General features: G+C 37.6%; 1 protein-coding gene across 3 annotated transcripts in view; it reads left to right on the plus strand.

The window, feature by feature from the left end:
• Window positions 1–13,731, plus strand: part of jph1a (junctophilin 1a) — a 39,677-nt gene extending 25,946 nt beyond the window's left edge. For all 3 annotated transcript variants that reach the window (XM_086065930.1, XM_086065928.1, XM_086065931.1), the window contains 4 exons: window positions 714–832; window positions 7,828–8,555; window positions 8,659–8,755; window positions 10,542–13,731. In XM_086065930.1, the coding sequence (XP_085922056.1) occupies window positions 714–832; window positions 7,828–8,555; window positions 8,659–8,739 (928 nt within the window). In that variant the 3' untranslated portion in view covers window positions 8,740–8,755; window positions 10,542–13,731. The remainder of the gene's footprint in view (window positions 1–713; window positions 833–7,827; window positions 8,556–8,658; window positions 8,756–10,541) is intronic.
• The last annotated feature ends 4,141 nt before the right edge of the window (window positions 13,732–17,872 follow it).

Here is a 17,872-nt window from a genome sequence, read left to right on the forward strand (position 1 = left end):
GTTTTTTCAGGGCCGATACGATGCCAATTATTAATCGTCAAGGAGGCCGATAACTGATATTCGGAGCTGATATTATTTTTTGGTGAAAAGGGGGTAAAAAATATTGATGTAAAAAAATACAAATGTCAATCTTGACTCTGTTGTAATTTATTTAAGCACATTGAACACATTTTCAGACTTCTCAAACAAAATGTAGATTTTCCTTTTGAATTTCTAACAAAATGTTCAGGGAGCTCCCAAGGTTATCAGTACGTCTTAAAATTATTATTTCTTGAAAAGTTGAATGGAAATTTTAACAAGTAAATACCATAGCTCTCTATAGTTTTCTACTGTATTTACCTGAAATCTTAAACTTTCACATTTCTTTGTTTTAATGTTGAACAAATGGTTTAGAAGATTCCCACGGTCAACAGCATCTCTTATAAAGTTAACTGAATTTTTTAATAAATAGTTCCCTGAGATTAAAATAATTTTAGATCGACCTTTTATCGGCCATCAGATTAAAAAAAAAAAGGCCCATACCGATATTCATCAAAAAAGCAATATCGGCGCCAATAATTAGCCAGGCCGATTATCGGTCTATCCCTCACACATGCTCATATTGGTCATTGCTCTTCATAACGATAGCCCAGGCTATACGTTGCACTGTATAATGTTATTTAAACAACCTGTGTTTGCTTGTTAGTTGACTATAATGTTACCTTTCCTTGCAGGACGGCCCATGCCAGGACTAAGAGCGAGGTGGCAGACCAAGCCGCCATCTCTGCGGTGCAAGATGCCGAAATCGCCAGGGCGGTTGCTCGGGAGCTGGCGCCAAATTTCTACCAACCAGGTACCCTTATATGTATGATTTCATCCATCCATCCCAAATTGTGCCTTGTTGTTTAATAATATTACAAAAATGCACCTCCATATTGCTGACACACCCAGACTATCTACTTTTTGTAGAAATACATAATGGTATGTACGTTTTTAAGCTATTTAAAGATAGCTAGATTGAGGGCATAAGCAAGGACTTGCTTTTAAGTAACAACACTTTGAAATCAACAGATTTTATTTAGGTTTACAGCGCCTTTGCGGTTTTGACTCCTTGTAATGAAAGCACAAAAGAGTTGCCAGCTTCTGTGTTCCAGCACTGAAATGGCAGACGAGAAGTAATGAGGAGGGTTACAAATGTGCCACAAAGTAGGGCTGTGTTTGTGCCAAAGACAAAGCTGAATTCTGCATGGGGCCTTGTCGGGGCTTTCTAAGGCTTGTTAGAAACTGCTCGGGGACTACTTGCATCAAAAATGCCACCTACACCTTCCAAAAAACAATCTAGAAACATCTTTCTTTTTCTTAGAGATAAGAGCACACAGTAATAATAATAAAAACATTTTTTTTGTAGTTGCTGTTTGATATGGGGTTAAAGGTGAAACACATGCAAGGTCAGAAAAGGGGTACATCTTTATATGCACAACAGAATCAAATTTCCAATTGGAAGAGAGTAAAATATTCGGAGTAATTTTTTTTCTATGTATGAGAGAATTGGCCTATCCCATGACAAAAACCTAGTTACGTTTTTTCACTTCAAAATTCCAAGTACATTTTAGAAGGACATTTTTGGAGTACATTTTACTAGATTATTTATAAAAATAAAAATAAAGGTTACACAAGGGTTGAGGATTGAACTCACGACCTTCAGCTTGGGAGACTGCCACTCTACCACCTGAGCAGTGCCACGCCTACTGTTTGCTAGCATCCAAACGGAGACCAAAAACGATTGGAGGTGCGAAGATTCCAACTGACACCAGCGATATATATTAACTCACAGTAGGAGCGACCTGAAGTTGTGGGTTTGTTCCTCAACCTTGAGTGAGTTTTTTGAAATTATTATTATTATTGAAATTTTTTAACTCATTCACTGCCATTGACGGCTATAGACATCAAAAATAAATTTTAACTATTTCTATTAGTTGAAAAATAAATTTCCACTTTTGTTAACAAGAGTATGAAAACCTAGGAAAAAATGTATTGTAAATATAGAACAGATATACAATTTGTGATTAATCGTGAGTTTACTAGTGTAGTCATGCGATTAATTACAATTAAAAATTGTAATCGCCTGACGCCCCTAATTTTTAATAATCTTTTCTTTTCTTTAAAAAAAGAAAAAGAAAAGAAAAAAAAGATTATTAAAAATTAAGGGCGTCAGGCGATTACATTTTTTAATTGTAATTAATCACATGACTTCACTAGTTAATTTTTATTAATTTTATTTTTTTAAAGAAAGATTATTAAAAAATTAGGGGCGTCAGGCGATTACAATTTTTATTGTAATTAATCGCATGACTTCACTAGTTTTTTTTTTTTTAAAGAAAAGATTAAAAGAAGAAAAGAAAAAATATAAAAAATTAGGGGCGTCAGGCGATTAAAATATTTAATTGTAATTAATTGCATGACTTCACTAGTTAACTCACGATTAATCACAAATTGTATATCTGTTCTAAATGTACAATAAAAAAATCTAGGATTTCATACTCTTGTTAACAAAAGTGGAAACAATTTTTAAACTAATAGAAATAGTTAAATGAATTTATGGAAGTGAATGAGTTAATAGTTTTTTTTCGATGGGATAGGCCAATTCTCTCATACACAGTAAAATACTTTGAGTAAAATTTACACTGAATGTTTCACTCTTTTCCAAGTGTAAATTTTACTCTGTTTAGAGTTGGACCAAATAGACTCAGTTTAGAGTAAAATGTATTCAACAAAATTTACTGTTTGCCCAATCTGATGAGAGTCAATATAAGTACTGTTCTTAAAAAGAAAAATAAATAAATAAAAAAGAATGCCGCTATTAATTTTCGTGATGTTTCCCAGAAGGGAGTTACTGTATGTATGCTCTCCTCTACGCTCATGTAAGAAAGCAAACCCATTCATTACACAGCGCCTTTGTAGCTGTGTGTTGTCTGATGTGTACCAGCGAGGCGTGTCTCCCTCACTCCCACTGTGCAGTATATTTAGGCCTTTGAGCTGCGTGACCTTGGGCCTTGGCCAGAAGGCACCACAAAATAGTCAGTGACCAACACATTGACAATGGTACTCATTTGAGCGTGTCCCCTCCGCTAAGCCGCAGAGATGCTCCACTCTGGCCACAAACACTGTGGAGCCATTTGTTGTGTTGTGGAAACTGGTGGTCAGGCACAAGTCTATGTCCTTGTCTTTTAAGTAAGATCATGAAAGGGAGTGGACAATGTCATCATCACAGTGTCCAGGACTATGGAGGACCAAAAATGACAATAGAAAAATAAATAAAAGTGAAAATATAAAAACAGCTATAAAAAAAAAAATATATATATATATATATATATATATATATATATATATATATATATATATATGGGTGTCAAAATTAAACACCACAAAATTAAACACCACTTTTTTTTTAATGTGCGATTATGGGCCGCCCCTTACTTGGAAAGCCTGTACTGGGGGAATTCCAGTTACAACGCAGCAGACACGTCCACGTCAAAATGTAGCAGTAATAAATGTAATAATAATGCATATATTTGTCGAAACTGATGTCAAGTTGTATTTTACAATTTTAAAAATGTGCAGAATTTCACAAGTTACTTCATGTTAACGATTAGATAGTTCTTCATATGAAAAGAAAAATGCACTGTCATCAATGTCTTAAAAATGCAATTATGCCATCTTTTGGCAGAAAATGACCTGAACACAAATCAATATCACACATTTTTTTACAGTACAGTACGTATTTTTAATTTGAACTCAATTTTATGAATTATTATGAAATTACTACGTATATCAATGACTTAAAGATGCAGTCATATTTCTATTGACTTAACATTTTTTCCCACTTTTACTAAAAACAAGATTTAAAAAATTAAAATGAATAAATAAAAAAATAAAATAAATGGGGAAGTAAATACAAAAATATATCTATTTAAATGTCAATCAATCCATAAAAATATTTACATTTGCAATTTTTGGCACGGGCATGGCAACATCTCAGAGTCCAAGACCCAAGAACGGTCTTCTGGTTTGCTGTTAGTTCACTTTGTCCTTTGTCTGCATGTTTGAGTGCAAACACACTCCCCTATTGGTTTTATGCTTATATGACAACAACCTCAAAGAGGACATACACACTGGCCAAGCAAACAAAAAGCCGGCGACGGTTCACTGTTCTTTCTTCAGTGGTGTCAGTTCATGTTATCTCAGGACAACCTTTTGTATTAGCACTTGAGCATTAAAAGGAACCCAACCATGCTAATAATGTAAATATGAAGCACCTTGTCTGCTTGAAAACATTTTTTTACACTAAAATAACCAATAAGGCTTATATAAGACAAACCTTTTTTTAATGAAACATCAAGTGCTAAAAAATGTTTTTTTCAGGGATGGGCCTTTGACTAAATTTCAGGGACATTGTGCCATTGCGGTTGTGTAGCACAACTAACCCTAACCTAATCTTTTATATATTTTTTTATTCTTAATGGCTACCTTGCAGTCCCTCTTGTTTTAATGCTAAATCCACTTGGGTAGCAACCAGGGTACTAAACCCCTTGTTGTTTGTAATTGACATTTCAGACTCATAGCAGATTATCACCCGCATTGGGAGTGTACACTTCAAAAGGGAAAATAGGGTCACAGTGAACGGAACCCTGACCTTTATGATTGGTTCGCATACAGCACCCTGGAGGTTGAGGATGGGCGTGGGCCCTCACGGTGACATTAATTGGGCTATATTTGTTGCCAACGTGTGTTCGCCGAGACATAGCTGGCATCCTTGTGCGCTCAAGAGGAGCACACTCTCTCCCGCAGATGTCCCTATTTTCAGCCGGTCACCAGAGGCGGGGGAATCACGCTCCACCTTGTTTGACCCGGCAAGGTAGACTTAAGAGCAATCAGGTGGCGGTATAAAAGCTGGAAGCTGATATGAGCAGTTGCTGCTTTTGAATCCTAGCAGCAGGTGTGGACAAAAGTATTGGTACATAGTCAAAGGAAAGAAAATAATTAGTTTCCTTTTTCTAGTCATGCCCTTTTTTGGCATTAAATTGAGATTTTAAAGTCATCAGTTAATGACTCGGCATTTATTCTCCCATTGTCAGTGAGCTGAAAACTAAACACCATAACTTGTGTTTTCTTTTCATTGAAATTTAAGAAATTTAGTGCCATCCAGGCTTTCTTTAGACAGGACAAAAGTGGCCTTTAGGGGAAAGCATCATCTGCATACCAGTTAATGTAAATGCCACGTTTTCTTAAAATGGAACCCAGGGGCAGCCAATGTAAAAATAATTTTAAAAAGCAGGGGCCCTAACATTTAACTCTGCGGAACACCATACAATAGGGCTTACTATTAATATTACATTATTATTATACTACTTTTCCTGTAGACTTACTAGTGATAGTTTCACTCAAGGTCCAGTCTGATAAATGTAATTTTAGTCAATTAAATGGCTCAAGATCAGAATGCTTCATCCGCTTCATTTGCATGTGCAGATATACATACAGGAGAATTATCCTGCCTGACAATAACATGTGCCCGGTGATAATTTTGACGACGGAAATTTTTACATTATATATTTGTATTTTTCGTCACAAATTATTTTCTTTTTTTCAGACAAAAATTAGGCGAAGACGATAACTAAATTGACTGACAATTTCCTCAATGACGAAAACAAAAACAACACAGTGATGAAAAGAAAAGAAAATACAATCAGAAGAAGGAATGAAATGCGGGTGGGGAAAAAAGAAACACTCAGAAACTGTTCACTGCTTCCATTCATTGTGCAGCTGTAGAATACATTTTCAAGCAATTTGCACTTTTTTAAATTGAGGTGAAAACTAAGTTTTAAGACGGCATATTATTGTCAGTTCAACATGTTTCATTGAAATAAAGTTTAATATAGACACCATTGTGTTAAATGTGTCTTGCGTGTTAAACTATAATTTTCAGTATAAAAGTTTAAATGTATGCTGAAGAAAAACATTGAGTAAAATTGCCCTTTATTTTTTTTGACTAAAATTAGATTAAAACTGAAAAACAATCAGATGACTAAATTATGACTAAAACTTTTATTAATTTTAGCCAAAAGCTAAATCGAAATGTATTTGTCAAAATGAACACTGGTGCCCACCCCCTTTCAACCCCCAATGTCCATCTGCCAGTGTTACCAAGAAGAAGGAACAAAAATTAACCAAAAACATCAATTGCGAGAAAAGATGATATGTCAACAAATATTAGACTTTAAAACATGATGAAGGCAATATGCAATTGGATACTCTTACCTTGTGGGAGTCCTAATTTGCATTGCGTCTTGATTGATCTACATTGATCTGTGGGATGAACCCATTTTACAACCCAGTAATTTAAGACAATGCTAAATGCATTAACATTAAAAAGACTACATGTGAAAATCACCTCACTGTACACTTAATATTATATGGACATATAATAATATTATATGGAAGTGGAAAGTTAAATCAGTTTACCCAAATAGTTCATATAGCACAGCACTTGTTTATTATTGTATGTATTTTAGGGGTGTCAAAAGTAGCGCGTTCATTTTGAGTTAATTTAAAGTTATTTTGATGCCACCAATTTTTTTAATGCGTGATTAATAACCATACCTTACTTGGAAAGCCTGTACTGGGGGGATTCCTGTCACAACGCAACAGACACGTACACGTCAAAATTTAGCCGTAATAATTTTAATAATAATGCATATGCTTGATGAGACTGGGGACAAGTTGTATTTTACAATTTTAAAAATGTGCAGAATTTCACAAGTTACTTCATGTTAAAGATTAGATAGCCCTTAATATGAAAAGAAAAATGCCCTGAGCTGTCACCAATGTCTTAAAAATGCAATTATGCCATCTAGTGGCAGAAAAATGACCTGAACACAAATCAATATTTTTTACAGTACAGTACATCTTTTTAATTTTAACTGGTTTTTATACTTTTATGTTAAGAGTATGAAAACTTTTATTGTACATTTAGAACAGATAGACATTTTTGGATTAATTGTGAGTTAACTATTGGAGTTTTGCGATTAATTACGATTACAAATTGTAATCGCCTGTCACCCCTAATATGTTTATCTTATTGATTTGACATTTGACAATGTATATAATATTATTCAGGGAAAGTAGCATTGTCCTATAGTCACTTTAACACTGACTAATTTAAGCAAAAGGACAGCATACAAACAACAAGCTCGCTCTCTCAGTCTAACATTCAATGCAGCACAGTACAAAGTGACGGATTAAGTGTGATTTTTCACACATGCAGGTGGACATTATTTACATTCGGTTTCTGAGTTTATTCAAGGACACAATGAAAAATCTTTAAAAAAAATTTTTTTTAAAAAGTACTGTGTGCTTGTGTGAAGAGAAGCATACATGCAATAGTCATATTTTGCAATGTCAAAATACAATCTTAATGTAAGGAGACTGGCTGAGAAGTAAGACATAGCAACAATTTTAAGACATTCATCTAAACGTAACAATGCTCAGCCACAGTTTGCAGCCCACAGTTGAATACTCGCATGAGGCAGAAGGAGTTAGCAGTTAGATAAGAGGCCGCTGCTCTCCCAGTGTGAGTTCTTGGACACTAGATAACATCTTTGAAAATAGAACTGGCATCTATTCAAGGTTTGGTTATCTCCCAAGCCATCAGTGAACTGTTCCGATTTTACCTTTCATTTTTTACTGTCGGTACGCCATCTTATATTTGAGCTTCAAATCTGTGAGGTTCAGTTCTTTTACCAAACAGAATTGATGATCCGTTATACTGAATCACCTTTGTCACTTGTGCAGGGCCTGACTACGTCAAACAGCAGTTTAAAGAGCCAGTGGAGATTAAGGAAGTCCCCGTTGTAAAGAAAGACGACTCGCCGAGCAATTCTCCCCATTTTTACCGCAAAGGTACCACCCCTCCTCATTCCCCGTTGAATAGTCCTGTGGGCTCGCCTCCCCACTCGCCTCACTCCAGCAAGAAGAAAGGCCACCTTGCCAACAACAACAGCCGTAAAACCAGCAAAGAGGAGCCTTCCCGTAAAATAAGCAAGGAAGAGAAGTCCACTCATAAAACCAGCAAAGATGAACGTTCTAGCAGGAAGCCCAATAAAGAAGAGAGAATGTCCGTCCCCGATGGCCCCAAAGCTGCTCACATGCACTTGGAGGCACCCCCTAAACCTGCAAAACTTCTACAGCCGAGCCCTCCGCCCGATGCCCCCGCACATCCTCCATCAGTCCCGGTCAACGGCCAGCTCCACACAGAGTACCACAGTTACTACGTCAAGGCGCCTGCAAAGGGGCCTCCGCCCCCTGATCCAGAGGAGGACCCAGAGGAAGAGCCAAGTGCACAGGCCCTGGCACGCTTGCCACCGCAACCCAGGTCTGTTAGTACCCCGACCCCGAAGCCGGCCTCCATACGGGACAGCAAGGGCGACCCGAAACTCAGGAAGCAAGATTCCCTCAAGCCAAAGAGCCTCGCAGATGCAAAGAAAGCCAGTATGGAGATAGCAGAAACCGCGGAGGAAACAGTGAGTATAGAAGTGTATTTTTGCAGTATGTACATTTGCCTTGTAATTGTTTGGTGTTTTATCATCTAAAAATGGGACTGATGGATTTCTTGTTATTTTACAGGGTCCTAACTCCATTCTTGTCGCTATGGTAATGCTGTTGAATATCGGCCTTGCAATTATATTTGTCCATTTTCTAACATGATAGTGCTCATTCTTAGGTAAGTTTGTTTTGACATACAGTGAGCACTCCAAAGTCCAACTCTACAAAAAGGTCTGTTGAGAAAAAATATGCCAGATAAAAACTTTGTCATAACGGTACACACGTCACATCTTCCCTTTTCCAATCGACCCCAGCTCAACTTGACAGTTATGACATCAAACTTTTTGACAATTTTGAGGACAAAAACAACTCCAAATCTGGACATAATCCACTGTTGACATACGGACAAAAGTGTCAATTAGTTACTCTCGCACATTTCTATATGACAGGATAAAAGCTTATGTGACAAGATAGTCACAAATAGAAAACCTAAAATACAGGACCGAAAAATGACGATTACAGCAACATAGCAACTGACAACTTCATCATCGCAAGGGACATATCAACTGACAACTTCATCACAAAGACCATAGCAACTGCAAATATCATCACAAGGGATATAGCAGCTACAAAGCAACTGACAACTTATTCATCACAAGAGACATAGCAACTGCAAATATCACAAGGGACATAGCAACTGAATATCAACAAAAAATATCACAAGGGACACAGCAACTTCATAACACTGATGACTTCATCATCACAAAGGCCATAGCAACTGCAAATATCATCACAAGGAACAAAGCAACTGCATATCAACTGACAACATCAGCATAAGGGACGTAACGACTGAATAGCAACTGACAACTTCATCACAAAGACCATAACAACTGCAAGTATTATCACAGGGGACATAACAACTGACAACTTAATCACCGCAAGAGACATAGCAACTGAATAGCAACTAAAAATATCACAAGAGACATAACAACTGCATAGCAACTGACAACTTCATCCTCACATGGGAGATAGCAACTGAATATGAACTGACAACTTCATCACAAAGGCCATAGCAACTGCAAATATCATCACAAGGGACATAGCAACTGACAACTCCATTATCACATGGGAGATAGCAACGGAATAGCAATTGACAACTTCATCACAACGGCCATAGCAACTGCAAATATCATCACAAGGGACATAGCAACTGCATATCAACTGACAACTTCTTCATCATAAGGGACATAGTTACTGAATAGCAACTGACAACTTCATCACAAAGACCATAGCAACTGCAAATAATATCACAGGGGACATAGCAACTGACAATGACATCATTGCAAGGGATATAGCAACAGCATCAACTCAAAATATCAAAAGGGACATGCAACTGCGTAGCAACTGACAATTTCATCATCACAAGGAACATGTCAGTTGCTATTCAGTTGCTAACTTAATCACAAAGGCCACAGCAACTGCAAATATAATCACACAAGGGACATAGCAACTAACAACTTAATTATCACACGGGGCATAGTAACTGTATAACAACTACAAATATGACAAGGACATAACAACTGCATAGTAACTGACAACATCAATATCATAACATCACAATGACCCCATGACCCAACCCAAAACACAGTCATAACATTAGGGAGAGAAAAATATGTTACTGTAAGACGTGCGTACGGATGCAAATATGTTTTAAAAAAAATGTTGTATCGGCTTATTATACAGTTTTGAGGAATACATTTTTGTGTCGACCACAAACTGTGTTGAGCAACTTTTTTTCCCAGCACTAAAATCGATTCACTGACTCGACAGGAATAAACCCCGTGAAGTTTTGAAGTAAACCAGCATTACTGAACTTTTGGGTTGGATTTTGGAGGTTACACTACACATTTTAACAATCCAGGTGTCAAACGCAGATTGTGAATACAAAAAGTTTCCGTTTGCAGTGAAAAGACGGCAAGCTATGCAGTTGCATCGCCGGCCTTGAAAAAAGAAAATGGCGCCGACGAGTCACGGTGGCAGCCGGAGGTGTTTGGTTAACAGCATGACACCGCAGAGAATCAGGAGGAAGGCGTCACTACCACCGACATGTCACAGGCCCCGCGTGGACCACCCCTGCCAATTAGCACTCCTTTGGGCTTCTGGAAAATCTGAGGTGAAATGTTGTGTCTAGTGAGTTATAATAAACCAATCAAACGTAGTGGAAGTCATTTCAAGCCGCTGGCGCTGAGGCGCGCTTCAGCGCGCAGCGGCCCCTGCAGCCGGACGAGGCGGCGGGCTGACGGACTTTGCTGCTGGGAGAAAGCGGAGCTGCACTTTTAGACGACGGGAGCAAACAGCTGCCTTTCTATTTTGCCATCGCGAGGAAGTGACGATGGCGGGGCGGGAGTGAGGTGCGGAACAGTCGCAGTGGGAGCATGCGGAGCGTTTTTTGGGGCTTGGGGGGGGGGGGGGGGTTCCCGCTGCTTTATATGACAGGAAGCTGGCCCGGGCCTGTTGCTATGAAGTCAGTGCTAGCACGGTCACTCGCCAGTCTTACTGTTTGAAAAAGCTCTTCATGTTTGTCCAGCTCCATCCAGCACTGCTCAAAACAACCCCCCGTTGCATGGCATTTTCTTTTTATTGTATTGTGTTTGTTCTTTGTTGTTCTTGGGATGGTGGTTACCCTTTTATTTTTGATTCCCACACCGATTGATTTGTATTTTATTGTAAATGCAAGTGCAATATGATCGATTTTGTGTGGTTTTTTTTCAAAAGAGCTTGGAGTATATTTTGCCAAAAAATAAATTATATCATTATTACTAAATTATAATTTATCCCAGGTCATAAGAGTATTTGATTTGGTTGGGAAAAAAATCTGTTCTAAAAATAAAAGAAAAAATTGATATAAAAATCCCAATAACAATTAAATGACAAATGCTCATAATATATCATGATAATAAACATGAGTTCTGTCATTGCGTCATATGGCCTTCAGAGGACTAAAATGGCCCCTTATATAGGAAAAGGTTTCCTACCACTGATGTTGATTGACAGCCAGCAAAGGATGTTTATTGACGCTGGCTGTTGAAAGTAGCGTTAGCAAAGGTCTTATTATTATTTATTGAAATCCAAATCAAATGTTTGAACACAACGCATGCCTACACGACACCACCGGGCTTGAATTCCCTCGGTGTTTTCTCGACTGTCCACCATTGTTTTACTCAATGGCTGCTGCGACAGTGAAGGAAACATTATTGGGGAGGACGGGAAGGGGAAGAGGAATGATGCCTTTAAAAGTCTTTAACAGTACTACTGTTTACCTTATTCAAAGATGAGGACGTTGAGAGGTGCCATCCTTGTCTTAATATTGTGCAGGATACTCGCGACTGTTGTCATCTGCCGAGTCATGCTTTTTAATGAGTTAACTCTCCTCACAAGAACTGTCTGTCATCTCCGTTGCAGCTAAGGCATGACTTTCTTTGACTTTTTTTTTTTTTAATGGTTATTTATATGGTTTACTCTCATGGCTAAATATTAAATGTTTTTAGTGTTTGTTAACACTAGTAATCATTAGGGATGGGCATTTAATCCAATTCCCAACTTTTGGCGAAATTTATTTGGGATTTTCTAAATGTATTTTATATTAGTTAGCAGAAAACAACAAAAGAAAACATGATTCTTTATTTAAAAAGGATACGTATTATGCAATTTTTCACAATTTAAAATAGTTCCCAGGTGTCTTAATAAAAGGTTTGACATTCTTCCATCACAATACATAAAGGATAAATAATTACAGCACATTTAACATCCAGATTTCAAACTCTAGTTTAAATCCCTCAGTTTTGGGGGGGATGATCTGTCTCAGCTTTTGTTACCATGACAACCAGGGGCGGAGCTAGGGCACAGCGTCTACCACTACTGGACTGCAAATCAACGGCACTTGCACACCGCACCCGCTGGCTTATTTAACCATAACAACCACTACTGTTAGCTTAGGCTCATCTGTGCTAACACCGCAGCTCTGCTTACCTTTTGGCTTTGAGATGATAGCGCTTCCGTGAAGCCTGGCTGCCGGATTCTGGGCGTGGCTAGGGCAGGTGCTACGTGAAATTAGTTAACTTGTCAAAATTCTGAATGGCTCGCTCATCGTCACTTTATCAAAACTGGGCAATATTACAATGTTTCATTTTAATCGCACACTTAATGGCTGGCCAGGCTCTCCTGTGACTCATCTATTCGTATACAAAATAAGTTAATTTTACATCATCTGACCCCTTAAGAGAACTTTCATGTCCTTCTTGAGTCAGCAAATTGGTTGATACGGAATCAAAAGTCGCTCTGTTGTAGCCAATAATAGCTAGCAAGTACAAAATGCTCCAGACAAGAATCCTTAATGATCAATTATTCAATTATTATGCCCATCTCTAGACATCAAAAAGGGCTTTAATATTGATTAGTGTTCATTGCTTCAAACCCATAACAAAGTCCTCATACAATTTATTAGATTTGAAAGAACAACTTTGCACACACACAAAACACAAACTGACAGCCAGACTACGTAAAAGCATTTTATTGTGTTGTATCAAAATTTAAATGATCTAAAATATATATTACAAACAGGGTGAGTCAGCCAGCATCTTATCAAACAGCATCACATTTTGATCATTTATTTACTTTTTTTTTTTTTTTTTTTGCACGGCTCTCAACCATGAAGGCGCAACTTTTGGGGGTTTAATTGAAAACTCTGTTTTTGGAACCTTTTTTTTTTATTTTGATGCAGCATTGCATCTTGGAGACATTTATATAGACAATCTACTATTTCTAAGGATTTTTACAGAGCACAATACAGAATCTGGTATGAGTATGGATATTTTTCTAACAATTTGCACACCTGTATTTTGACAGTGGCTATAACTTGTTTGTAATTGGTAACGTAATGCACATATTGTAATGTTTGACAGTGAGATGAAAATAAATAAATAAAGACATTTCTAACTGTATGTATCATTTGAGGACGTGAAAGGCGGGTAGATGTTTCCTTATGAGTATTTTTGGAAAATGTTGGAGACTTCTGAGACCTCAAGGCTCATGATTTGTGCAGTCTTTGGAGATGAATTTACGTGTATAACAATAAAAATGTTATGCCTTGTTAAATGGTTTTCTTGTCTGATATTTCACGTTTCATTTATATATATATATATATATATATATATTTATTTATTTATTTATATACTAAATCTAAATGTTATCTGGAATGTATTTTTTCATAACCTCATTATGTATGTTGATTGGCTGGTAGAGGTCACACAGTTCTACTGTCTTGCAGCAACGCGTGAGGCGTCCATTTTGACTTCAGTGACCAAATGTGGTTCCTTGCCCTATAAAGGTCCGCTTAAACCAGCACTGAAATGGCTTCCAACTGTTTAAAATGCTTTCGATTCTATTCCAGTGTTCACTTGTGGCTCTCTCTCCTGTGTTGATAATGTGCGTGTACCCACCAAGCAATGAAAGACCTCACGGTGACCTTCTCATAATGAGTTCTCAAGGGAAGAAGCTGAAGCTTGAAATCAAACTGTCTTTGTCTGACTGTCGCATTAGTCGTGTCAGAAGTTGGCAGGTACCTGTTTTTCACTTTTTTCCATTGTATTGTGTTGGATCTGCCTCCCTCATCTGCACGTGATTCACTTGTATTCACTTTTTTTTTTTCTTGCAGTACTTCTTCAAACTAGCTGTTAAAGCACTAGCCTAAAAAGTTGTTGCATCATAGATTTTGTATGACGAGGTAAGTGTAAACTGATCAGACTGTGTTCGTCCTCTCGAGAGTGTAAAACACAAATGTGACGCCCAGCTCGTCAGTAATGGTATTCAATATCTTTGTTACTATTCTCATTCGTGCAGGGCGCCCGCCAAGATTGAAGTGCACTCAGTGCACGAATATAAACTGAAACCCTGTAGGTCTTTAGTGTCATCAAAGAGGCCGTTTAACACATTCCAATGACAGCTAATGTCATGAAGGGCAATCATCTATTTGTATTAGGCAACGACAGCATTTTCTTGCTATTATCAATTATATATATATGTATATGTATATGTATATGTATATGTATATATATATATATATATATATATATATATATATATATATATATATAGATATATATATATATATATATATATATATATATATATATATATATATATATATATATATATATTAGGGGTGTCAAAATTAGTGCCTTAATTTAAAATTAAGTTCCTTAAACGTCACAATTTTTTTTTAAGTGCGTGATTAATCACCGCCCCTTACTTGGGCAGCCTGTGCTGGGGGAATTCCAGTCGCAACGCAACAGACACGTCCGCATCAAAATGTTGCAGTAATAAGTGTCATAATAAGTAAATAATAAATAACTAAATGCCATAAGTAATCATGCACATGTTTGTGGAGACTGGGGTCAAGTTATATTTTACCATTTTAAAAATGTGCAGAATTTCACAAGTTACTTCATGCTGAAGAGTAGATAGAAAAATGCTTTGAGCTGTCACCAATGTCTTACAAATGCAATTATGCCATCTAGTGGCAGAAAAATGACCAACACAAATCAATATCACACTTGTTTTTTAGAGTACAGTACATCTTTTAATTTTAACTAAAGTTTTTATGTTTTTATGTATTATTAGGAAATTACTATATCAATGACTAAAAGATGCAGCCGTATTTCTATTAGTTGAATTTTTTTCCACTTTTATGTTTAAAAGAGTATAAAAGCTTAGGGAAAAAATTTATTGTGCATTTTATTGTACATTTAGAGCAAATACAAAATTTGTGATTAATCGTGAGTTAACTATTATTACAAATGTTAATCGCCTGACACCCCTTATACATATATATATGTATATATATTTATATATATATATTTATTTATTTATTTTTAATAAAATTTGCTTCTTTTTTTAACTAGAAAACTAATATATCAAATGCACGTGTTGTTTTTTTTTGTTTTTTTGTTTTGTTACACATAATGCCACATTTGGACAATTTTGCCCATTCCTAATTGCAGCAGCTCTCTAGCTCCATCGGGGTTTGATGGGGGAGCTTCCGTGCACACCCATTTTCAGATATTTTAAAGATATGCCTTCAGTTGCTCTGAAGCCACTCCTTTGATATCTTGGCTGTGTGCTTACACGGAACTTTTCCTGCTGAAAGATGGACTGTTACCCCTGTTTGAGGTCATGGGCGCTCTAGAGTAATTTTTTTTTTTTTAATCCAAGATGTCTCTATATTTTGCTGTATTAATCTTTGCCTCAATCCTGACGAGTCTCCCACTTCCTGCCGCTGAAAGACACTCCCACAGATTGATGCACCCACCACCTTGCTTCACTGTCCAGATATTGCCCTGGTGATGAGATGTGCTGTTTTCCTCCAAACATAAAATTCACATCAAGGAGTCCAATCTTCGTCAGACCACAGGATTTTATCTCTAAACGCATGCGAGACCTGTAAGTTCCTCTGGGCAAAGTCCAGGTGAGCTGCCATGTGGCTTTTACCATATAGGCGTGATTTATAGATTGCTGCAGAGATAGTTGCATATGTACAACTCAAAGCCTTCCCTCAAATAAAATCATCACCGCTAAGAAACTTCCTTCTAAAATTGGACTGAGTCTTCTCAGCACCCTGGCATTTTTTTTCCTTTTCCAAACTTGTGCTAAGCCATCACTATGAACCAGATCCGCTTTCCGTGCCTTGCATAGCTAGCTTTGCTTAGCTTAGCTGTTAAATTTACATAGGCAAAGAAAGCTCAGTTATAAAACCCTAAGCCCGTTAAAGGCATCTTGTTACCGCACCTGATCTGGGAGCAGTCCAAATTATTATTATTTTGAATACACAAATTTGATCACATGTCTTTTATATGTTTATATTCTGTGTCAATGATATTACGACAGTGATAGTGTAGACTGATTCCTTGTCGTAAATGACGTTGTAAACATTGCGTTGGCCTCAAGCTACGGATGCTAAGTGGTTGTCACATCTGCGTACGTGTCATTTTATGCCATTTAAAGCCTGATACAATGTGAAGTTGTCTGTCATTCATGGATGGATGGATGGATGAATGGATGGATGGATGGATAGATAGGTAGATAGGTAGATAGGTAGATAGATCGATAGATCGATAGATAGATAGATAGATAGATAGATAGATAGATAGATAGATTTTCAGACAGGAGGCCGCTCTGAATGGCTGCAGGCTAAGAAAGTGATGGGGCAATTCATTGTGACAGGCCTTGGCCTCTTATAACTGAAAAAATGCCCACAGACATTAACCCCCCCCCCCTCCCTCCCCTCCTTCCACTAACATTCTGACCTGGTTTAGAATGCACAAGGACCTGTTAAAAAAAAAAAAAGGCATCGCGGCAGTCGTATTTGAGCTTAGAGTGTTATGTAGTATGTCCTGGCATTTGACTCATTCCCTTGTGGCGTAATAAATAGAATGTCAATAAAAATAAATAGGGCAGACTTCATATTTATATAAGTACGGTGAAGATGCCTCACAGACACTTAATTTGGTACACTTGACTGTAGGGACATTTTAGGCAAAATCCTGACATTATAACTGTAGTGTACTGAAGAGAATGTGTGTTCATGATGTCAAATGGAGGAGAACACGTGGCATGACAAATTATGTTTTATTATTCAGCTTGCAAGTGCGTGTGTACATCGGTGTGTGTGTGTGTGTGTTTGCGTCAAGGAAGCCACCCTAAAATAGAGCATCGAGCAGCTGCAGTGGGGCGGGGTCATATCAGAGAGACATGAAAGCGGCCGCCGCCACCCGCCTGCTCCGATCAGAAGCACTAATGGTGTAATGGGGGGACTGGAAGGTCACTGATTGCTTTCAGTGTGTGTGCGGCAACAGAACTTTCTGGAACACCCTGTGAAAGCTAGGCCTTACTATAAAACAAATACCAGGTCAGAGGCGTCACTTCTGCATCATGTGTGTGTTTCATTGCTTTATTTTTGCTCCACAAAGACACACCATGCCCACTCTGTGGACTATCTTAAGTGTTATAGCACCGGGTTGCCTCACATTTCACCAGTCATCGCTTTTTGGGCACGCAACACCAATCAATGTCACATTCTGAACCTGACCGTGACGATCAGCCACTTCTACTGCCAAGAATAAGGGCGCTCCCACGTCACAGCTTAAAGTTTGGCGTCAATGGCAGAAATAAATCTATTTTGGAAATTGAGTGGAGGGGGAAAAAACGTATGACAGTGCATTGCACATGTTTCTTAACTCGT

This window comes from Leptonotus elevatus, chromosome 21 (genome assembly GCF_054856555.1).
Source record: "Leptonotus elevatus isolate MCC_2025b chromosome 21, RoL_Lele_1.0, whole genome shotgun sequence".
Classification (NCBI taxonomy): domain Eukaryota; kingdom Metazoa; phylum Chordata; class Actinopteri; order Syngnathiformes; family Syngnathidae; genus Leptonotus; species Leptonotus elevatus.